We start from the raw sequence: 24,579 nt of genomic DNA, 5'->3' as shown, positions 1-24,579 counted from the left end.
TAACAAGCGTCAAATCTGGCATATTAGAGCTGCTGGTGGAAAAACGTGTTGTTGACATGAAAATCTTTTGCATTTTATCACCAAGTTCCTTCACAACAGTACACAGGTGTGAAATTATTGTGCCGTAATGAAAAGAGTCTGCTGTATTTTAACATGATTATACTGATTTTAAGGATGATAATTTTACTGTCCCTTATGACTCTCATGACAAATGTACATGGTGAACATAGCTAAACAGTCATATATTTTTCTAATGCCAGTTTTTGACCAGCGATGCACAAATCCAAATTTTTCCAGTTGTGTATTTTCTTAAATAATTCTGGTGATTTATTTGTCATTAACTGCTGATGTGTGATGTCAAAAAAGAAAAGTTACACAGTTGATGAGAGTGGCACATTGTCACCAGTACCTTGTCTAACTTTTTAATCAGCACTGGACAGATTGCGTTTGCGTCACTGGGTGGAAATATCAACATGAAAGAGCTCACTGTGAGGTTAGAACAAATGTACTATGCAAATCTAATAATGTTATTTTGCATAATGTGGGATCTTTAGCTTACAATAAAAAGTGCCTTGAGGCAACTGCTGTTGTGATCTGGCACTATAAAAATAAAATCGAATTGAATGCACCATAAACGGATGATAACTAACACTATGTCTGAGACACGTCTTGGTATCAACAGAAAGATTTTACAAATCTGAAAGATAGTCAGTATCATATACAGTCAGTATCATATACAGTGCTTCGGGTGCTAGCTGTAACTAACACACCAACAAAAGTTATTTATTGTATCTCTGCTAGAACTGGACTCTTCTACAGCATAGTCAAGTAAAAGCTGCTGAGTGCAGAGAAAGCTGAAACATCAAGTTAATAGTAGATATGGAAGAAACCAATCAGAAAGCAGCCTGTCTCATTCAGCCAACTGTGACCAGACAGCAGTTAGCTCTATCAGCTGATGATGAAATGATAAAAGTTATTGATGAATGGCCAAAAAATGGTCAAAATCTGTGATATTAATTGGTGAATGGTTGAAATTAGGTGGACTTAAAGACTGATGTTTTTCATCTTTAGCTTTTCAACTACATTTAGAGACAAAATGAAAAGGTTTTAAAGTCCATGACTGGCTGACCAGATTTATCCCTGAATAATCTCCATGGGTATCTGATGTTTGGTGGTTTTAATTAAAGACATCTTTTGCGATGTGATCTTGAATTTTGATTTTTGACCACCAACTTTTAAGATATGGATAAACACATTTACACAGATCATAACAACATTTACAAAGTACAGAGAAAAAAAATCAAACCAAAAGGGAACAGTAAAACCAAAGGTAGGGTTAATGACCTCAAGATTAGTGTAGACAATTAGATTAAAACTGGAGAATGTCATGAACTGCTCCTGTGTAATAGAGCATATGGCATGGGTGTTGTTTCGTGTTTCACAGAGCCAGCAGACTGTGTCTTAACCCGCATGAGTCCTTACAAGAAGCAGATGAGTGTATCTGGCTGTGACACATGAATAAACATGGGGAGAGTGGAACTCACTGAATTCCTGTCTGACGCAGCTGAACAAATTAGTATGACTGGAGTAACACCAGCTCACGGAAAAAGAGCCCCAGACTGTTAACTGTGAATGACCCGGAAGGATGGTTTTCTTTTTTGTGCTGGGATGGATTACCAGTGATGCCTGAACTCCCTTCTGGCTATTGAATAAATATAACTTTAGGTGAATGTTTCCAGTCTTTGACAGTATTGGAGCCAGTAACCAATAACCAAAAAGTGGTAAAAGTGAAAAACTTCAAGAGGGGGTGGGGATGCACTGAAGAGGCTGAAGTGGAGATATAAAGGAGATGAATATTGCTTAAGTAATCCAGTAATCATATGATTGGCTAGCAAACATGTCCATGCAGGCCCACACTGGGTAGCTGTGGATGAACTGTGGGGTTGTTTGGGCAGGCCAAACCTACATTTATCCCACATGGGCCCCAGTTGGGTGTGCCTGCACACAGCTGATAGGGGCCTCTATATGGGTTTTATATAGAGAAAACTCATCTGCTGTAAGACCTGGACGCTCACTTAGGGCCTGTGTGGGATAAGTGTTGGTTTGCCCTGCCCATACAGTCCCACAATTCATCCACAGCTACCCAGTGTGGGCCCTGTATGTGTATGTATGCTGTATTTATAATAGGGAAACAGCATACAGGGAAATATTCTGGTGAAACCATAGAGCATATATGAAGCTGAGAGAAGGTGACTGATTTATAACCTCAATAAAATGGAAGTTAAATTGGATCTTATCTTGGTGCAAAAGAACTTTGGAAGTGAACTGCAAACGACTGTAGACTGACTAGTGGGATAGGATTTGAATTGTGTTTTTGTTTGTTTGTTTGTTTGTTTGTTTATTAGGACAGGTGATTCCCTATGGAACCTGTCCTGTCCTTACATGTCTGACTATGAAGCAAAAGAGCAAGGTTTGTCCTTGGGAGGAGCCTTAAATCACTCGAGGGTTGTGTCAGGAAGAGTATCTGGTGTAATATAATGTGAATAAGGGAGTGGATAAAACTAGCTTTTTTAAGCAATATTCTACTGCACACTCAATATCAATTAGTGGTGGTAATACACTAATATGCATGTTGTGCACATGTGGGTCCCACACATAGAATCTGGGCATATTGTGGGTATGCTGTCTCTGCCTACTGTGATCAGACCACACTATGGGCACCACTTCCCACCATAGGATTGAGAGAAATGAGAGTTAACGTGGCAGCTAACTTGCATGCTTTCTTATATGTTAAAAAGGCATCCATCAAAATGAGTTTTCTGCAGTTGCTAAATCTTTCAACGATTTTAGAGTTGTCACACTCCATTTCGGGCACTACCTCCAGCTTGTGGCTGTAGTTATGGGTTTGAATGCAGATCAAACAGTAAATCAACAGCTTCACTTTCATGCCCAGCTCTCACCACAGCAGACCAGTATAGCATCCACAGTACTGTAACTACTGCACCAGTCCATCTGTCACTTTTAATACGCACCATTTGCAGTTTTGTTTGATAAAATTGCCATTTTTGGCAACCAGAAGTGTGCCTATTTAGTTGAGAATGGTGGCGTGCTCAGTTATCATGTAATGTGAGTAAACTTGATTAGGATGATGCATTGCATAGAAACTAATATTGGCTACCTCATGCTAAATAACAGACCAATAATAAAGTAGAACTTCACACACCAAAACTGCACAGAGCAGTAAAAATGCTCCAAAAGGCAGCACCAGGCACAAACTTGTTTACAGTCGTAACATTTGCTATGAGCTCACATGCTTGTCCAAGCTTGCTTCGTCCTCCCCTTAAAGTTCAAGCGCTTCCTTTCTCTGTCTTTCTCATTCCAGCAACAGTGTGCAGGTCAGAGCCTAGAAGAAAGTTACTTGCACACCACAGTGAGCTTCAAGAACTGAGACCGAATAAATCATGCTCGTCTTGTTTATCATACTTACCTCATGAGATAGGTGGTGAGGGACGAGCGCTGATTCCCTAAACTGTGGATGTGTTTATACTCATTATTGGCCAGTTAACTGAGATCTCATGTCCAGAAGATGCAACTTGATGATGCATTTATCAGTAAGTTTCTTGTAAACAGAGGAAAATAGAAAGTTTAAAGCTCTACAAAGTTTAAACATCTCCTGCCATTTTGGATTCTCTTGTGTTCTGGAGAATTTATTACCTCTTTAGAATAATCCTAGTGGAATAAACTTTATTTTCAGTCAAATGCTATCTGGTTATAACTTAGCTGCCTCAGGACTTTTCACAAGCTAATCAGCAGAAAAATGTTCACTGGGACATCAGCCCAGTCTATCATCCATCTGTGTGAATGTCTCAGCCTCACTGGCTGCAGTTCATGGTTCTTCTCTACAGTAATAATATTGTACATAGAAATGATGTAAATAATTTGTGATTTTATTTTTCCATCCACTGGTGCTACACACTAATTATTGTGGTGATGAAGGTTCAAAACATTTGCGGTAGGCCAGTCTTGTTACTGCTGTGACAGCAGTGTCACAGCGTTGTGGTTACAGCACATAAAGGCGCTGATAAGATTTGCTAAATGATTTATAAAAGGATGAAATGCATATTTAAACAGTTTGATTTGAACATTTTGTAGGTGAGAATGTGGACACCAAGCTCATGGCAGCAATTTGATAGGCTGACAAAAGTCCAGCTGAGATAACCACATTTACTCAGGGCCTTGATGATGTGATGTACTGTTTATAAGGTTGGAGAAACCTGCAATCAGCTGAGACTGAAGAAGTCACTTGGATGAAACGAAATAATTCTGAACATGTGCAACAATAATCAAAGATTGCAACATTTAGAACGTTTGTAACTGTGACATGAGGCTCTCTGGTAAATATCAAGCATTTGATGGTTGTTTCCACCTACAGCTGATCACAGAGGGATGAACAGATTGAGTAAGAGTAACGCGTATTACAACACTCAAATTCATTCACCTCTTTAGAAGAATCCATTCTTTTATAATTTTTTTAATAGAGGCAGACTATATGGTTTGATGCTTGGTTTTATACACCTGTTGCAATGGGACAGAAAACACCAAAACACAAAGATTAAGAGGTGAGGTTAGTCCATGTAATCAATTTTTTAGCCCTAATGTGGTCAATTTAGCAAATATTGGAAAATTAGTGATTTGTGGCAAAATGTTAGATAAAAGCTACTTAGGGTTTGGTGATAGACAACAGTATTCAGGCAATAATGTCATAGCAAACAGCAGGATATGTTTAAAAAAAAATCTCTGGTTCAGTCTTTTCAATGTGCATCCCATTTGGCCCACTGCAGCCCCTGGAGAGTGGAATTAAGTGGTGTTTTTCCAGCTCCTCTGGCATATTTTCTCCCAGGTGAGTCCAGTGTCTTTCCAAGTGCTGAGAGCTTTCTGGCCCTCAGCTTCTGCTTCCCTTTATTAAAGGTGCCTGTGGCTGCCAGCTCATTTGTTGCAGTCCAGACAACATCTAATCATTTACAGTTGGATTTAACAAAAAATAAAGTTTTGGTGGGAGGTGTGAGTGTGAGTGTGGAAGGCAAAGCAGCAGGGCCTAAAGGAGAAATACAGGTGTACCAGTTCATGGTGAGGAAAGTAGCTTTCATTTTCTTTCAGCATTACCTTCATTTTATATGCAATGAATCCTGCATAAACAGTCTAGACACTTGCATTTTTTGTTCTTCAGGCTATGCTCATTCTCACATTCAGTTTTAAATGAAATAGCTGGTACCACATGTTAGCGAGTCTCAGCTTTAATTTAGTTTCACTTTTCATTTTCAAGTCAGTTTAGCTATTCTTAGCTAGTCCATCCATCCGTCCATCCATCCGTTTCCACATGTCCACGTCACAGTCATGGTTGAGCTGGAGCCTATCCCAGCTGTTATACTGTGAGGCGGTACACCCTGGATGGGTGGACAGTCTGCCAAAGGGTTAACACAGAGTTCACGTCCAGTTTAGAATCACCAGTTAACCTGACACCATGCATGTCCAGTTGAAGGAGGCTGCAATAACTGGAGAGACCACATAGACACAATCTTTCCAAGGCACGAGAAGACAAACCTTTGAAGAAGTGCTCCCTAGCACAAACTCTTTATAATTGAAACCATCTGACAGAAGCAGGTGATTTTCAGAAGTGTGCAAACATCCTGCACTCTCTGCACAGGCACTGCTCCTTTCCAAAACCAAATATCCCTAAATGTGAAGGTGCCACTTGGAACAGTGCTGGGACACAATCCTCCAGTTTAATTGTCTTTCATTTATCAGTACAGATATCATTCATGTTTTTATTGTCTTATCCTTCACACAGTCACATGGTTATTACAGAGTGGTTATTGTCCAGAGTGCGCACAGTTTTATCATCAATCACATGTGTATGAACAGAAGCGACATCTCCAGAGTTATTATGGGGAGTTTTTCAGCAGAAGTGTTTCTGATTCTGGACACTTAGAACATTCATCAGCTTTTGGAATCCGTGCCTCCTCTTTCCTTTTCTCCACTCGCAGTCACATCAGCTGAAAACCTGCGTTTTCCAGAAGACTTGGTAAAAACCTCTGGCTTCACACTTTGAAATTTCATCCTGGAAAACTACTTTTGTGTGTATAGAAGCAGGGTTGTGGCAGCTGAGGGATCTTCATGAAATTCATCATCAGTCCTAAATTTTCTGGGGATGCTAAATGGACATTCAGTTTTTTGACCTTTTGACCTTTTGTTATTTTTGTCCCTAGGCTCTGCTTTTCATGAGGAAACTGTCAGAGACAAATTGTTTGAGTAATATCAGGAGCTGAGTGCTTAGAATGTTAAAAATATTTTTAAAAATATATAAAAAATATTTTGACTGTGGTGCTTTAAGTACCCAGTTGATATCCTTCCATGGACTCAACTGTCAAATACCACATAGAGCATGCTCTGCCAGCTGTTTACTTTGCAAACCCCCTTCATTCCAACTCCTCTTTTTGTACTGACTCTAAGGCTACGTTCACACTTCAGGTCTTAATGCTCAATTCCGATTTTTTGATTAAATCCGCTTTTTTTGTCTGCTCGTTCACACTACAAATAAAATGCGACAGCAAACACGCTCTAGTGTGAACGCTCAAAGTGGCCCGCATGCGCAAAAGAAGACGTCACACACAACGCACTCTGTTTAGACCCAGAGCAAACAGTATTGTTTGACTGATGGCCCTTAATATAAAGACTTCAGACTTTAAGTTTCCCAATGATTGCTTTAAGTTATTTTGTTATTTACATAATAATGTAGATAACCTAATAATGATCCTTATTGCTGTTTTAGAGGCGCGGTGCTTCAAAGGATAGTTGCAGATTTCTGTCAGAATCTGCAGATTATACAGAACAAATAAATGTTCACGTTTCTCCAACGTTGTCTTCCCAACAGTTTCACTAACATCTACACGGGATGGCCAGGAAGCATTCGCGATGTCTTCTCCGGCGCTGATAATTGGCGCCTGTCTTGTGTCAGTGACGTAAAAGACGGATTTAATGCGACATGACCGTTCAAACAGCAGTCGCTTTCAAAAACATCAGATATGTATCGGATTCAGTACCACATACGAAAGTGACCCAGATCGGATTTGAAAATATTGGATTTGTGCCGTTCACACTGTCACACCATGATCGGATATGAGTCGCATAAGGTCAAAAAAATCGGATTTGATGCGCTTTCGCCTGCAGTGTGAACGTAGCCTAATATATTATTTGCTGTCACACCCTTTTCTGAGGGGTCTGGGGGTCCTGCTGGATGTCCATGTTTGTATTTTGAAGTGTGGAAAGGTGTGCTCTCTGCTCAATATAACAAAAAATATAAATCACCGAAAGTGGAAATAATGATCTTTTGACTATAGTGATCTTAGCTAAATCTAATTTACAGAAACTGAAAGCTGAATAGCCTCTTTAATATTCACTTTGTTGACTTCTGTGGAGAGGGTATGTATACAGTACATGTGTTGTGCTAAATGGAATTCCTTTGAGAGTGAATAACCTTTTAAGAACACAGGCAATGAGACTCAGGTTTACTATATAAAACCCCAACACTGAGAGTGACTGTCCTATTATCTCAGCTGAGTATAAAAAATGGAGAACGGGAAAAACAGAGGTCTTAGATCTCAACATTTCATTTTCAAAGAGCTGCTTTTGAAAATCACAGTGTGTGCACACTTGCTGGTGCTCATTCTGCACATAAGAATTATCCTTCCTTCTCGAAAGGATAATTTTTGGTTTATGATGTCTTGAGTCTTCCTCAGTTCTCACTCTAATAATAACATTAAATTCAGCAGGTTGTCTGCTGAGGTCTGAGAACACATTTTTGAATTTTGGTCTTGCAGTTTCTTCTTTCTCAAGCTTTTACATTTGGGTATACCAAATTATTTGTATGCCAGGTGGCAACTACACCGTCTCCAGTTAGAAGTGGAGTTTATGGGAATAGCAGCTAGTTAAGTATAGGCTGTTTATTTTGTTAAATATAATCATATTTAGAGTAACAACAAAATGTTTCATCAAACAGTGATGACTCCCTGTATTTACAGGCTGTGGAAGGTAGTATTTGTGGCCTTTATTTGAAACAGGTTTGTAATAGACACCAGCTTTAATTTCCAATTCTGTCTGGCTGATTAGAATAAATTTCATGTTCATGTACACAAAGTCTTGCTGCAATACACTCACATTACCGTTATGCTGATTATTTTATAGTGAGCAGTGACTCACTCTGGACACACATCAGTGATATCATCTGTGCTTCTGTACTAAAACTCTTTACTTTAACCTCCTAAGACCCGAACTCTTCCACGCCATGCATTTTTAATTTCTCTTTGACATTTGGGCTGATTGGGGCCCAATGAATGTAAAAACAAAGAATTACCAGATTTTTTTTTTACCTTATTTTTGTTTTTAAGAAAAATAAGAGCCACATATGAGGATATTCGTTTAAAATTTTGATAGAACAGTAAATGGTAAATGGCCTGTATTTGTATAGTGCTTTACTAGTCCCTAAGGACCCCAAAGTGCTTTACACATCCAGTCATCCACACATTCACACACTGGTGATGGTAAGCTACATTGTAGCCACAGCCACCCTGGGGCGCACTGACAGAGGCGAGGCTGCTGGACACTGGTGCCACCAGGCCCTCTGACCACCACCAGTAGGCAGTAGGTGAAGAGTCTTGCCCAAGGACACAACGACCGAGACTGTCCAAGCCGGGGCTCGAGCCGGCAACCTTCCGATTACAAGGCAAACTGCCAACTCTTGAGTGACGATCACCCAGTAGCAATATAATGTCCTTGTAAGTGGATATCAGGCCCTTGTAACCCAAAATGTGATGTCCACATATGTGGACGCAGGTCCTTGGAGGTTAAACATCAAGCAGGGCATCTAATCTGAACAAACACAATGATGATCATTAAATCAGTAACCCACTGCACCCATGGTGTCACACCTTTGGTAATCTAACATAAAAGTAAGTAAATGCCAACATCAGTAAACAAAGTCTAAATATAGTGCAACAACTCAAACACAGAACAGCTGTGTAACAGAACAATGACAGAACACGCGTAAGGTTTTAGCGTTGAGTCAGCTGGACACTGAAACCCTGTTCTGCTCATTTCCAAGTCCAAATTTTTATTCTTAGATTTCACTACACTGGATTTGCATAATTCAAAATATTCTTTATATTCATCTTATACTGGACCTAAGATCACTGTCTGTCTGAAAGAAGTTATTTTAATTCCTCTCCCTTCAAGCCAAGGCCTTCTGATTGGATGGCCCACAGAAACAGCAGGACTGGACAGCAAGTATTTTAAACTGTGTTCATTACTATAGCTGTTTATCTGAGACGAAGGGCTAAAGGGCCATCATCACTGACATCATACAGGTCCAAGAATAGAAAAAAACTGTCTAAAACCCAAGTATTTAGAGCAGTCTGAAGCTTTTAGCCCACCGGACATTCAAATTCAAATCTTATTTGTCACACACAGCACCATACACAGTGCGACATGTGGTGAAATGCTTATTAAATGACATTAAATGACAGTAAGATTTACAGATTTACAGGTTACTACAAAATTTACAGATTTTAACTTTTAATTTTACAGTAAAAAGAATGTGGAAATAATGATTTATGAAAGAAATTATGAAGAAAAGGAAATTATAAAATATAAGAAGTGTGCAAATAAACAGAGTGCATGCGGTGATGCGATGTGTGTGAGAGAGTCCAGTCCTACACCTGGTTCAGGGCCCGAATAGCCTCGGGGATGAAGCTCCACCTCATTCTCTCTGTTTTGGCCTTAAGGGAGCAGAAGCGATTCCCAGAGTCCATTGTTGGGATGGGAGAGGTACATCGTAATATTCCTGGCTTTAGTCTTGCACCGCTTGGTGTAGATGGACAGCAGGTCAGGAAACTCTGGTTGAATGATGCGTTTGGCCATTGCAACAGTGTATGACAAAAATAAGGAAAAGCATCACAGTTTCTATTAGCAAACATCTCACTTTAAATTGTCCAGCAGTTTATGTTTGAAAACCCAAAAAAAGTTGTATACTCTAAAGTCGGGCTATTTTGTGATTGACTACCACATGGTTGTGCAAAGTGTCTTCTGCTCTTTCAGTCACATAACCCCTCAGTCCTAGCCTGCTCTACCCTTGTTACCAACAATGTGGTTAATTCTCAGTCCAAAAGGCTTTAAAATAATAATGTACACACTAAGAGATGGCAGTAGTTGCATCCACTCAGTTTATACATGTCACTGAGAGTCATACTGAGTAAAATGAAAAGTGGAATAAGCAGGGATTAAGCACGTGTAAACATGTGCTCACACACTGGTGAATTTCATACTAGCTCGTATGCAGGACGTTTTCCATGTGGTGTGCCCTGTGCTGATGAGGTATGTAGGGTGATTGTGTGGAAAGATGTTTGACAGTGATGATTAACGGCTGCTGTGGTGGGCTGGAGTTTTTAGAAGTGAGTGACATGATTTTCCTGTTCATGGATGACCTCTGGTTCAGGCTCTGAGACAAGAAAATAATCAGTCAGAGCTGAAAGAGATGTCAAAACTTGACACCACATTTTTGTTTTGTCTTGGATCTTGTATTTAATTTCTTAGACTACATTACATAGTTAAACAGGAAACAGTCCTTACATATATATTGCATCACCTGGTTTACTGTCAGTGTGAACCTTTTGCCTGAAAAACAGTTAATTTGTTGTATCCCTCACTTCACCCGTACACGCTGATGTTTGTACCTATCCACTCCAAGTTATGTGCACAGATCTGCAACCTGCTCTGTGCTGTGTGTTCATGGTCTGTGAGAACAGTAGACTTCCCTAAGAATAATATTTTCCCTTGAATAGCTTGCATTTTACTTGTTTCGTGGTGACATGTGCTAACCAGTCACACAAATGAAAATCTGGGCTGACTCGCTGATTTGTTGATCATTTCAAATTCTTTTTTGGCGAGCGTTTGTGTGTGTTGAAGTGGAGCCAGTAGCGCATTAACACCTTTCGCTTGGTCTTTCCTCTGCTTAGTGGTGTGTCACCTGCCCTGTATAAATGGCGGTAAGTGCAGCACCAGGGACAAATGCCAATGCCCTCCAAACTTCACCGGAAAGTTCTGCCAGATGGCGGTTCAGAACGGACACCAGCAGACATCAGGAGGCTACAGCCAGAATCAGGTCCACTCCACACACACCCTGCCTCTGACCTATAGCAACGGCCAGACACCTGGTGAGTGAAATGTGACATTGGCCTAGACAATCATCATATGTGTTTTATCCAATTAGATTGGTCTCTCGGGCCTTGGCAATCAAGAAACAAAGAGAAATAATCCAGTTGATGCACATCAATAAATATGTGCATCTTCTCCTAAAATATCAGTTTTTGTCTTCTTCGAAATAGGATTAAGCTTTAGGGTTTATTTATTTACTTATTAATAGGATTTATTGTAACTGAGGCATATCACAATTTGTTACTTTTTTTGTCCTTTTTGTTTGTCTCTTGCTTTTGGGGAGAGTTGGACTCCTTACTAGTGACATCATAAACCTAACAAAGATGGTTAATCTTAACCATCTACTGTGATGCACCACATCAGTGTCATGCTTGCATACAGTATGTGTTTTTCTTCCTGTACGGCCCAGGCATCGTCAACATCCACATCAATCACCCCCCAGAAGCCTCAGTTCAGTTCCACCAGGTGTCTCAGTTGGACAATTACAACAACAATGGACAGCAAACAAAAGGCTCCTCCTCATCCACTAGTTATAGCTACCATCACAGCGAAAGCAGCCAGAACATCCAGCACCATGGCTACAACATAGTCTATCCGGGCCAGCACAGCTACCAGATTCCTCAGTACCAGCCTGTCACCTCTAAGAATGCACTGGGCCGCTGCTTCCAGGAGACAGCAGGCAGTCAGGTACAATGTCAGACATGTCTGCTGTTTGTGAGCTTAATTACAGTCATAACACATCTGTTAGATCAAGTAAGCCTTTCAGTTTCAGTAATCTAAACTAGGGATGCAACGATACCAATTTTTTCAAACCGATACGATACCGATACTTGGATCTGAGTACTTGCCGATACAGAGTACAAAAAACGATACTTCTACCACACACACACACACACACACACACAAATACAATTAATTGGAAGACAGGTTTTATTATATTCCCTGTCGATAAAAAATAAAATCTTAATAAAAATGACCACAAAAAAATTTCAAGTGAAAAATAAACACTTCTGTTAAATTATTGCGGAGTCTCCACATTGTAATTTTACAAAATATCACTGAACTATTGGCTCTGTCTCGGGCTTTCAGAATAATAAATAAACACTTCTGTTTGGAATAAAATAAATACAAATTAGGTTTGCGAATAAAATAAACCTTTAAATTGTTGCAGAGTGTCCATAATGTAAACAAACAAACAAAATAATTATTATTAAATAAATAATAAATAAAATAATAATTGACTCCCTAGTGGCCAATCTAAAAATCTACAACAGAAATGACAAGCCACCCTCTGATTAATGAAATAAGTTGGTATCGGTTAACTTATACGAGTATGAGTACACACACATTTTACAGTATCGGCCCCGATACCCGACACCAGTATCGGTATCGGTGCATCCCTAATCTAAACCAATCAATCAAAAAGTCTGAGAAATATTTTGATTAGATATGGACAACAATAAGAGGCACAAAGACTACAAAACAGTACAACATGACACCGATGGTATTAATCCCAAAGACACATTTATAGAAGACGATGGATGTAAAATACAGAACAGAAATAATGCTTGTTAGTTAGTGTAGCTTAAAGTTTAAAATTAATATTCTCTCCATTACCAGATCATATTTTACGAGGAGGTTTGCATTTATTTTTGTCCTCTGAGGATGCACAGGAGCAAAAATATTAATCCTCACTGTTTTGTCCTTTTCTCTGTTCTCTCCATCTCGATGTGTTAGTGTGGAAAGGCTCTGCCCATTCTAACTAAGCTGGAGCAGTGCTGTGGGACCATTGGGACCTCGTGGGGATTCCACAAATGCCAAAAGTGTCCGAAGAAACCATGTAAGTCCAGGTCTAGATGTTTTTCTAAAAGTGGTAGTGAATTCATAGCATCATGGTCGTAGCCATGGAATTAACGTTGAGGGGAAGAAATGCCGACAGGTGGTCTGGGCTCTGCAGTCCCAGTGCCCACTTTCCAATCTTGAATGGAAATCTAAATATGAAAATCATTAACATTAAAGGTATTGTTTATGTATTTTAAGTTGTGTTCCATCAACAACAGAATTTAACACAGAGCTGCCAATAGAATATTTTTTCTAGTTTTCCACTTCTTTTGAAAGTAATGGCATAGTGGAAAAGTACAGAATTTGACTCTGATTTTGACCGCCTACTGGGCGTACCACATGAGTAGGAAAAACCACAGACAGTATATCTTAATAAGAGTAATAATATTATTTCTAATAACGATTGCTGAAAACTAAATAAAAAAAAAGCCCTATACACCATAAAAGCTTTTGAAGCAAGCAAAAATGAGAGTTGTTGCTACAATGTCTCCAGCACAAACACAGAAAGCGCCTCACACAAATAAACATAATGGTGTGCGTGAATTAAGTGGCAGCCCTCAGATTTTTATAAACTGAATCCAATGCAGCGTCAAAAACTTCAGTTCTTCTAACGGCCACTTAAGAATAGCTCCAAAAGTGAGTCATTCCCCACTTAACACATAAACATTTATACAGCTTGGGGGGTTGGATTTTTTATGACGCATTCGTCTGGATTCTTGTGTTAATGGAGCGGCACCTTTGGCTGACTGGTGGATATCAACACAGGCAGCAGTAACTGATAGACGTCTCTACACTGTCTGCAACTGTCTCTGCTGCGTTTGTGCAGTTGGGGTCTTGGAGATGTTTTGTTCACCAAGCAAAAAGGATACACACCACTCTGCATTTAATCATTAGTTATTAATAATCTCTGGCTAATCTCTTTCTTCCTGTTAAAAGGGAGTTTTTCCTTCCCACTGTCACAAAGTGCTTGCTCAGAGAAGTTGTCTCTGACTGTTTTAGGGTCTTTACCTTACAGTATAAAACGTCTTGAGTTTGCTGTTGCAGTGATTTGGTGCTATGTAAATAAAACTGAATTGAGTCAAACTGAAATGCGTTGGATTGGATGTTTCTCTAGCGTGACCCAGGAAACCTTGGCAGCTGCTGCTTCCACTGACATGATACACAATCACTGGAGTAGTTATGGTTTTTAAGAGCTGGTAAAGTCAGCCGCTTACACTTGATGCACTGACACTTATGAGGGCAGTGTTTTATGAATAAATAAGAGCACTGGTTCAGTTCAGTTCATGAGAAAGACGATCCAGCTGACTCGCCTGATATTAATGCCCTGCTTTTCTAAACCTTTACACCAACATGTGGAGGAGCATCTTAGTGCCCTTTCACACTGTGGTATTGAGATTATGCTGTATCAACTTTCTTAGCAACCTCATTAACCTTTTATATTACATGCTGTGTGTCTGGCAGCAGATCCTCACTGACAGCATATCATGTCTTAGGACATGTAAGATGATATTTTAATGAGAATATAATTAGTGTAATTCTGCAAAGACTAGTTTGTCTTCAAATATAATACTGCACAAAAATCTTGAATTAGCACTCATTTTGTTATATTTTTCTAGGTAAACGACAAATAGGTGTAGCGATTATAATATGTGTAAACCTTAGTGAAGATAGAGAATATAACAAAAACAGAATCCCACCTTGAAAGTCAATAGTTGCTTTCTTGTAATTTCTTTAAGTTGTCTTCAGGAGTAGATCTCCAGGCTTCTTTAAGAACATTTGAAAGCTCTTTTTTGAATGTTGGCAGCAAACGCAGATGAAACTGGGACACAACTGGTTCTTTGCTAAGTTGTGTTTACACAGTACACTTATTCAGCCCTTGAGCTACCATGAGCCTTGATTTTTATGCTTAGCTGTTTGAAAGGTCAATGTTAAGTCGCTTAAAAAACAAGCAAACGATAACAAAAGACCTGTTCTTGGAAAATGTTCAGGTTTGATGACTGGACTCAAAATGAATGAAAAAGCAGCCAATTTCCAAAGTAATTGGCGGTCAAAGTAAGACCGCTTTCAAAAAATGACAACAAAGTCTGGCTCCTCAGAAGCAAAATATATAGACATGAGGGATGCCTCAAGACATTTTTTCAAAGTAGTGTAAAATTTCAGACTGGGCTTCCTTAAAAGCAGTCAAAGCAAAAATATCCAGCTGGCTTTAAACCCACACTCTAAAAATGTTTCAACACAGCTCAATGTGTCTTTTGCAGCCATAACTTTCAGCTAGTGACAAGCAAAACAAAAATGCAGCTAGGAAACATTATGAGTCTTGTACTGGGTCGACTTAACAAACAGGTGACTTTCATCCAAACAGCTACTTCCAGAGAGGAAAAGCACTAAATGCCAAGGCAGCATGTGGTGCTGGCCCTTGCTTCTTAGCTCTGTTTAAAGTGGTACCAGCTAAACTGAGTGTGTGGGGGAGGTGAGGATGGAATTGCCAGCCTTTTTATGTAGTAGCTGGCTACTCAACACTACTCCCTTTATAGAACTGTGGAACTTGTCTTTGAAGCCAACGCTGTTGTATGTAGAGCATGAAAAGACGCACTCTAGTGTATTATCGCCAGCTGAACTGAGGAAAGGGGTGGTACTGTAGTACTTTTGTGTAAATCCATAAATATCCATATGTGAAAACACACTTTGCAAACTCATTGTTACAATAGCAACATGTTGGTTATTGTGTGCAACAGCAAATTGAGTATTATTCACAGCATCCTAATCCATATCCAGTGTTTGCAAGGAATATAGCTGTGAGTAAATATTTTAAACATTGTGGATTTTCACACCTTATTGCAGTTTGGTTACATTAAAGGTGCAGTTTGTTATATTAAAAAACATAACCTTAACTGTCCACAGAAGGGGGCAGTATATTACCAGAAAGTTATAATGTACCTGAGCCCCTCCCAAAGAATTAGGTCCTTCCTCGAATCTAATGCTGAATTAATTTAGATACTAATTATTCATATTTAAACTAGTATCTAATAGCAGAGCATAGATCCGAAAACGCTGACCAAACTGTTGAAAGCTAGCCCTCTGATGCATAGTGGTCACTGGAGTGGACAGCTACTAAAACGTACATATCTCTTTAATGCATTGGTTTCTATGGTGGAACTGCATATTAGCCTCTAGAGTGCTCTCTGCTGCCATGCTCCATTGAGGTCAATTCAGTGTTCAGTTAGTGCAACTGCAAGTAAATTTCCTCTGAATCAAAGATGGCAGACAAACTGTCACCCCTGCCCACCACTGCTGGCATATCCTGTCAATGACTTTGATGGAGACTTGCCTCCTTTTCTAGGAGAGTGGAAATTGAATGTGGAAGGGAAGGATCCCATAGATTTCTTCAGAGATCTGTTTCCAGCAGATATAATTGATAATATAACATACAACACCAACTTGTATGCTCTACAAAAAGGGAAAGAACTGTCAGTAACAGGAGAAGAGATGCAGGTTTTTTTAGGGATCAACCTGATCATGGGGTACATTTGGTATCCTAGGGCACGAATGTACTGGTCTAGTGAGGACGGTCTTCGTCTTGGAATAATTGCAAATGCCATGTCTGTAAGCAGATATGAGCGAATCCTGAGATACCTGCACTTTGTGGATAACTTGACTTACCAGCCAGCAAACACAGACAGGCTCTTCAAAATAAGACCAATCCTATGTGCTCTTCAGGAGACATTCAAGGCAGCAGCAGACCCTGAGGAATTTCAGTCAGTTGATGAGCAGATAATTCCTTTCAAAGGCCTACTGTCCATCAAGCAATACATACCAAAAAAGCCCAAACCCTGGGGAGTGAAGGTATGGGTGAGAGCAGGAACTTTAGGCTATATGACAGGCTATATGGTTCGACAGTTCTGTCATCCACATGGTCTCGTCCTGTGCTGGCCAATCCCCTGAAGATGTTGCCAACAGATGGGTCAAGAAGGAAAAAATAGATGACGATGATCCAAAAGCCCTTCTCTGTGGCCCTTTTTAATCAACACATGGGTGGGGTTGATCTTGTTGACCAATGTCTGGCAATGTACCCCCACAGACGTCGAAACAAGAGGTGGTATATACCTGTGTGCCATTGTGCCCTGGATGCTTTGCAAACATTCGCACAGCCTAGGTGTGATGAACATAGAAGTGTTCGGAGATGCAGAGACTAAGATGTCAGTTTGTGTTTTCTTCCAGCATGCTAATAAGGGCTTGGTAATACTGTCCTGCATCGTTATAGAAGATTCAAAAATGTTTATCTTGTTGGAGATAGTTTGCCATATTCAGGTGTAGGAGTCACAGCTAGGACTGTTGATTGGTTTTGTTATTTACGTCTAAACATTGGGGTTATATGACTTGAAAGTTCCAAAAAATTGCTGAGATGTTTTTCAAAGGATACAAGCAAACAAGTGTTTGTATATTTACAATAGAACACAAGGTAATTCATTTTTACAGTAAATTCACAGCATTTCATGCTAAGTGCTTGGGCGCATGTAGTCCACTGGAGTGGACAAGTTTATAACTTTATAAAAAACATATTTTTGGGAAAAAAAGAGTTGAACTTTTTTTTTCACGTCCTGAGAAGAATAAAAGCACTTAAGAAAAAAATCTTGACCAAGGCTTTCATAATTCATGCATCAGAGGGCTAGAGAGCTGCGAATTTGAACATTATTAACGTGAATGCTATTTAAGAATTCACAGTACTCAGTATACAGTATACATTAAAAATGTATTCTTTGTGCTACAGAAGCCATCAAAATGTTCAGCTGTTTTAGAAGGTAGAGAAAAAAAGTCAACATTGAAATCAGTCCCAAGACTTTACGTTTTCAGCTGTTCTTCATTTTCTGATATCTCCTGTAGTGTCCTAACAGTGACAAGTTTCAGAAAGTTTCTAAGATTACAATACCTTACAGCTGATGACATGATCACTGTCCCCCACTGAAGAATTTAGGGTCTTTATTTTATTTATTTATTTTTCTATTTGAAGTGTTTTCATTCTCATAGAATAAATGACCTTTCCAAACCAGTGAGACGTCCAGAGCAGCCTGAGTTTTTGGAGTGCCCATGATAAGTTTTCTCCTTTCTCCTGAGCAAAAGTAATTTCTCTGTAAATTTTTGGTTATTGACACAAAAAATATATGTACTGCTTCAGTAGATTTGAGGTTATAGTATTGTAAAGGTCTTTTAACTCACGCTGTAGCTCAGCTCGGTGCACACTCATTCTTTTGTATTCAACTTACACTTGTATCAGAAATTTGAGCCTGTCTTCTCCCTGTGTCCCCATTTCAGAGTTGATTCAGTTTCAGCATTAATCAGTGACTCCAGTCCAATCCATTCCCTCAGCTTTGTCATTGCCAAAGGATTTCTGTCCTGCTCTTCTGTACTAGGCCTTTCCTATTTTTAGGGAAATATTAATACAAAACTGCAAAGATGAACTCCCTGCTGCAGCTTTTGACTAATTGTTCAGTCTTAAAAAAGTATACAAAACAGCAATGAAGTTTTTATTGAACCAAGGGAAACAACAGTTTCAGAAACAATAGGTCTTTGATCCATCCTTTAATCTGTCAGGGCCTCGCATACACATCTGTTTTTTTTGTCATAAAACACAGCTGTTAGGGACACCACGGAATCTGTTGTCTAAAAAGACTGATTGCACACCTGAGCTGCTCAGGATATAGTTCTTAGTGTATAGGAGAGAATAGAACTGAAAGACTTGCTTTTATTGCATGTGTGCTTGCTTTTAGCACACATGCAATAAGACACCAGGACAGGGAAGATTAAGTCTTTTCATATCCAGCATTTTAGTGGGAGTCACCAAAGGGCCAGAGATTTGCACTCTCTGTTCTCTCCTCAGGAATGGTGGAGGCATGAGGTGTTTTTTCTTTTTTTTTTAAACATTTAAGTGTGAAATAGTCCATTGTGCGATGGAGACTGTGGTAACTGGTAAATAGACTGGCTTTCTTGGTCAAACAATCATTGCCTTGTTTTGTTCTCAACAAAATATCAATCTTCTTTTGAGTATTTGGGTACCACCTACCCACTGGTTCCTTTGTCCAGCTGTACTGCAGTGAGACTGACTCCCGATGTTTGCAATACTGTGCACTAATGTTGCTGCTTAAGTAGCTTCTAGCAGCTACGTCCACCTCCTTCCCTGCAACCCTTCATGGTTCCATTAATAACTCTTTTTGAACACTGTGTCCTGTCTTAACTAACTATCATTACCTTAATTTAGTCATTTTTCAATAAATGAATCCATTGTATTTTTACAGATAATAGAGGCTTTGCTGCTCATCTTATTGCGTGAAGAAGCTCAAATAAATGTATTTTTTATCTCAGCTCATCTCTCTATATAATTTAATATGATTTTTTCTTTTTTTTTCTTTCTTCTGTCTGTTTGGTTTAGAACTAAATCATATCTACTCTTCAACCACTCCTGTTTGTTTAAAGATACAAATAGTTTATATTCATTTTACAGCAACACGCTGAAACCACAGAGATTAAATATGTAATTCAGTTATACGCAAAACACCTAGCATAGTGACAAAAATATTTATATTGACTGGGTTCTGATTCTCAATGACAGTCTATATTTGAATTTGACTATCAACCTGAGGTTACATAGAAAAAAAAAATCTAAAAAAAATGCAATACAGTACCTTCACTTAAACCACGGTAAAGGTACGCTGTCAACTTAAATTGACTATAATTAACATTTTTTACAATTTTAGAGTGAATACGTTTCTTTCCTTCAGGAACATGATTCATGCTTTTTTGCTTTATGAGACTTTAAATGAACACTCATAAATGTATTTTGGAATTATTACAGAATAAGAACCCAGACATTTCCTCTCAAAACTGCAACTAACATGTGCTCCTTCTCTTTGTTTTGCTCTTCACATGCTCCCGTCATCAGCTTTCCCCCTGATAGATTGCCCTCAGGGTTACATAAGAGCTAACAGTTCTCATTGCCAAGGTAAGAATTTATGCTATTGTTTTTAACATCCTAATGCTTATATAGCTTATAATAATGTGGTAAAGACACGTGTGATTCCCTGTAGTTCAGTGGTTCACAAACCTTTTTTCCTAGACCCCCCCTTTGTTTTACAAGGAACTCTTTGTGGCGAGGGGGGCTCCCCGGCACAAACACATCGTCCAACCACACACACCCTTGTTTTGTTTTCTAACTCCAGTGCAGTTTATTTCACACCTCAAAGCTTTTGTAAACAATTAAACAAATTAAAGTAAATGTCAATAAATTGCAGGTAGCAAATAAACTACTACCTCTTTTAAGTAACAGAAAAACAAACCATCCTTATGGTGTAATTATTTAACGTGTAGTTGTTTTTTTCTAACTGTGTAAGAATATTCAACACTGTATTTTTCAAAAAATGCCTCTCTGTGCAAAGTGGGATTAAAAACATAAACAACTGTGAGATGCTGTTTGTCTGTGATTTGGAGAGCCCAGCTCATTCCCCGACACGGGGGAAACAAATTCTGCCGGGGAGACCTACCATGGCACCACTGTTGTGCAGGTGAAGCCAAAGGCAAGATATGCTTCATCATATTTTATAGTCTTTGGTTTGGAAGCATATTTGGTGATGCTTCATCTTCTGCTTTGCGTTTGAGAAAATATCTTAATATTAAGTTGATGAGGTTGTCCGTGATTTTGTGGAGAGTATTCCTGCAGGATGAATCCTGCTGACTCTGCCGATCACCTGACTATTCCTGTACTGCCACTACGACTATGAAGTTTCTCTGTTTTAACTGTCGGGTGTGGTGTCACAAATTGTACTAACATTCACGTCTGCCTCTCGGTGTACTGTGAAAACGATTGCAATACTACTTTTAAAAACATCAACATTTCAGTATGACCGATGCTTAAGACCAAATACCACAAATTGCCACAAACTTGTGAGTTATGCCTCTCCTTACCCTTCTATGCCTCTTGATGGGAACTTTTATTTTAAACAGGAAGTCTCCTATATGTGGTTACAACTAGGCAGGAACAGCATTTTTAAATGTTGTAAAAATATTCAAAGCAGTTTATGTAAGTGACAAGTGTTAAAGATACTCTAAAACTCTCCGATTGAGTTTGCATCAAAAAGTGTGAATAGAGCTGAGAAGTATTATCTCTATGTTATATTCAAATTAAGAAACTGGCCCTTCCAAAGCAACTTCCCACCAGTGTCTAAGTTAAAAAAGAATCTACTGAAAGTTGCATGATATCCACAAAAACCACGAGTCAGTGACTGTAAACTGGGACACACATGCAGGATGCATTTTAAATTAGGTTACAGCTGTGTAGGGGTGGTGTTAATCTCAAGCTAAATTTAATCATTGATTGTTCAGGGTGTTTCCTGACTGATGACAGTCTAGAAACCACTAACTGCAAAGTGGAAGTGGGCCAGTGTTTGGTGGCACCAAGTCTTTTACAAGAACCCACAAAAGAGGAGCTTGACCTTTTCCAGCAGACTGTTCTGCTTGGCTGCTCAGAACATGGAGAGGAAGTCATTTTTTCCCATGACATTCAAAGTGTGGTACTGCACAAAATATAAAATAAAGACACAAACACATTCACAAGCATCTGCTTCGAATGCTGAAGAACAAACAGTCTGAACCATCCACCCATTTTATATGTGTCTGGTCATGTGGGGAACCAAAAGAGACAACCAGGAGTCATCCTGGCTAAATACCACTGCTTATGGGTCTAGTCACTACGTACAGCTCTTAGCCTCTATGCTAGCTACGCTAAATTAACAGCGTTCCCTTCATGCTGAGCCCTGAGCACAACCACAGACTACTGCAGTACATTGCAGATACCACACACTGGTAACACTTTCTAAAAACGATTGATCTAGTAATAATGATGTGGTTTGTATGTTTGCAAGAAGCATAGTAGTTTTTCAATAATAGTCCCGTGTAGGCGGCAGTTGAGTTCATCTGGATTTCCTGTTTAAAAATAATTACAATCTCAGTTGACAGAGATTTAGCATCAGAAACAGCTGACTCACAAATGTTTCCGTTCCTTTTCCATAAAAGGTTGTTTTAGTCGGAGCGTGAAGGACCTCAGGAGTAAAAAGATCAACCGAGAAGGCTGTCAAAACATGCTACCTGAAACAGCTGAGCTCCTTTTCGCCATTAAACTGGATAACGTGTTAATGCGTTACTGTAATCCAATCACTTTTTCAAGAGTAAAGTAAGGAATTACTATTGCAAAAAAAGTAATTACATTACTGTCACTTTGCCGTAAGCACGCTGCGTTACTGCATTACTAAACGGTGTCTCATGACAATGACGTAAGCGCATGCGACATCCATGGCAGCAACAGACGTGTGCCGATCAACAGTGGAGTGTGGGAGAGAGTAAGATTATGCATCGTTTAGTTTGAGTCCGTAAAAAGTGACAAAAGCGTTTGTGTCCGCTGTACACTCTGCATGGGAAGAAAATTTCTTTCTGCAGTACAAAATTAAACTTCAAATCTGTGCAATCACCGAGCACGCTGCCGCGAGAATGTTAAATTCACAGAGAAACCCCCGGATCCCCCCACTGACATGACCGCTGCGGCAGCGGGCAAACCTCCACCCGCCCCACTCCTGCTAAACAGGTGAAAATAGATTTAAGAGTGACGGGACTTTGTGCCGCTGATTCTTTGATTTATTTTTTGCTGTTTTACTTGCATCTATTTGAAAGAGCGAGTGTAAACACAAAAATTCTTTTATATGCTGGAATATGCAGAAAATAGGTTTAAACGTTTCTTCCAGCCAGAAACTGTTGCATATAATTAATTGTACATAAAGTTAAAAAAGTCAAACTAATAAAACAAAACTTTTTCAATTTTATATGATGGATTAAACAGAAAATATAGAATTGGGGTCTTTTGCTTTATTAGATATTCAGGTTGTATATTATGTTTTTGAAAAGTAATAAAGTATTAGAGTAACTAATTACTTTTGAAAATAAGTAATCAGTAAAGTAATGGGATTACTTTTTCGGAGAAGTAATCAAAAAAACAAGTTACTAATTACTAGTAACTTGACCAACACTGGTGTCACTGACTATAATCACTCACACACTTGGAAATTAAAGCATTAACAGTGAGCTGCATAGGAAAGAATACAGTTCTACAACATTTGACATTTTAGTTGTAATGTGTTCACTTTTTTAGAGGTCACGTTTTAACCACGCATTCAAACCTCACCATCCGTGGCCAATACAGACATGGGCTGTGGGAGGAAGCTTGGGTAGCAAGCAGAAACTTCTGCGGGGACACAGCAAGGCCCCAGCCAGGATTTGAACCTGGAACCTGAAGGCATGCTGAGGGTGGAAAATACTAACCACTGAACCACCAATAGTTACCAAAGCTGTGCAGACCTCCAGACTTACCCTTGCTATTCATACTGTCCAAATGTGTTTTCACAATGTGTATATGTGTACTGTGCCCTTCTCGCCTTAAAAGTCAGGACCACCAAACAGCACTGATAGTTTCATCAACGCCAGCTGACTAACAGCAGCAGATTTTTTAGGCACTGCAGTGTACTAGAAAATGTACTAGAAAAGTAATAATGAATAGTACTTGATGCACTAATGGAAGTATATGAATTCAGGTACAACAGGTGTGGTTAATTGTGTTTTTTTGGGGGGGTTTTAGTTCTGCAAGGTGAAGAAATTGTTTGAAAAAGCTTTTCATTAACTGTCAACTCTTCAATAATTCACAGATCTAGATGAGTGCCAGCTACAGGGTGTGTGTCCAAATGGAAACTGTGTGAACACTCTGGGCAGCTACAGGTGCACATGTAAACCTGGTTATGTCCCTGACCCCACGTTCATCATGTGCATACGTAAGTCCTCCAATCAGTTTTTCATCACAGTTGCTCGTTCAATAATTCCAGACAGAGAACATCTAATGGAGCAGAGTCAGACTGAGCAAAAGATTCTTGCATTACATTTGCATGCTGGTCTTAGATATGCAGATTTGCACATTCAGATCTTCAGATAACTTGAATACCATGCTTGCATGAAGATTTTCATTCAGATCTTCATGCAAGCATGGTATTCAAGTTATATAAAGCATGTACTGAGAGTTACACACAGCCAAAACCGAAATATCTCATTACGGGTCGGTAAATACTGGGAATTGTAGCCAGTTGGGCAATTTCTTGAGCACAATTATTAAAGTTATTATTTTAAAACATGCCATGAGCATGCATTGCCTTTCTTTTGCAGTGTAATATAAATTAGCATGAACACAAAACTAGAATATCCAACTCGATACAGATACTTAGGAAAATACTTGATAACTGATAACATTCAATTATTGAGTATTTTCCACCAGTTTTTTAAAATATAGCTAGATTTAACAAAATAAGTATTTAATATCAAGTTTATAAGTTCTATTCATTTAATAAATTATTTAGATAATTTCAATGTATTTTAGAGCTCACTAATAAACAA

The 24,579-nt window shown here is 39.1% G+C and overlaps 1 protein-coding gene across 8 annotated transcripts in view; it reads left to right on the top strand.

Moving 5' to 3' along the window:
* ltbp1 (latent transforming growth factor beta binding protein 1) overlaps positions 1-24,579 on the top strand; it is a 133,821-nt gene that overhangs the window by 64,525 nt on the left and 44,717 nt on the right. For all 8 annotated transcript variants that reach the window (XM_085183135.1, XM_085183132.1, XM_085183131.1 and 5 more), the window contains exons 6-10: positions 11,067-11,264; positions 11,675-11,952; positions 13,003-13,105; positions 20,042-20,101; positions 23,844-23,966. In XM_085183135.1, the coding sequence (XP_085039261.1) occupies positions 11,067-11,264; positions 11,675-11,952; positions 13,003-13,105; positions 20,042-20,101; positions 23,844-23,966 (762 nt within the window). The remainder of the gene's footprint in view (positions 1-11,066; positions 11,265-11,674; positions 11,953-13,002; positions 13,106-20,041; positions 20,102-23,843; positions 23,967-24,579) is intronic.

The sequence above is a fragment of the Neolamprologus multifasciatus genome, chromosome 13 (genome assembly GCF_963576455.1).
Source record: "Neolamprologus multifasciatus chromosome 13, fNeoMul1.2, whole genome shotgun sequence".
Lineage (NCBI taxonomy): Eukaryota > Metazoa > Chordata > Actinopteri > Cichliformes > Cichlidae > Neolamprologus > Neolamprologus multifasciatus.
Note: the sequence above shows the minus strand (reverse complement) of the source record. Positions and strands in the feature narration are given on the sequence as shown.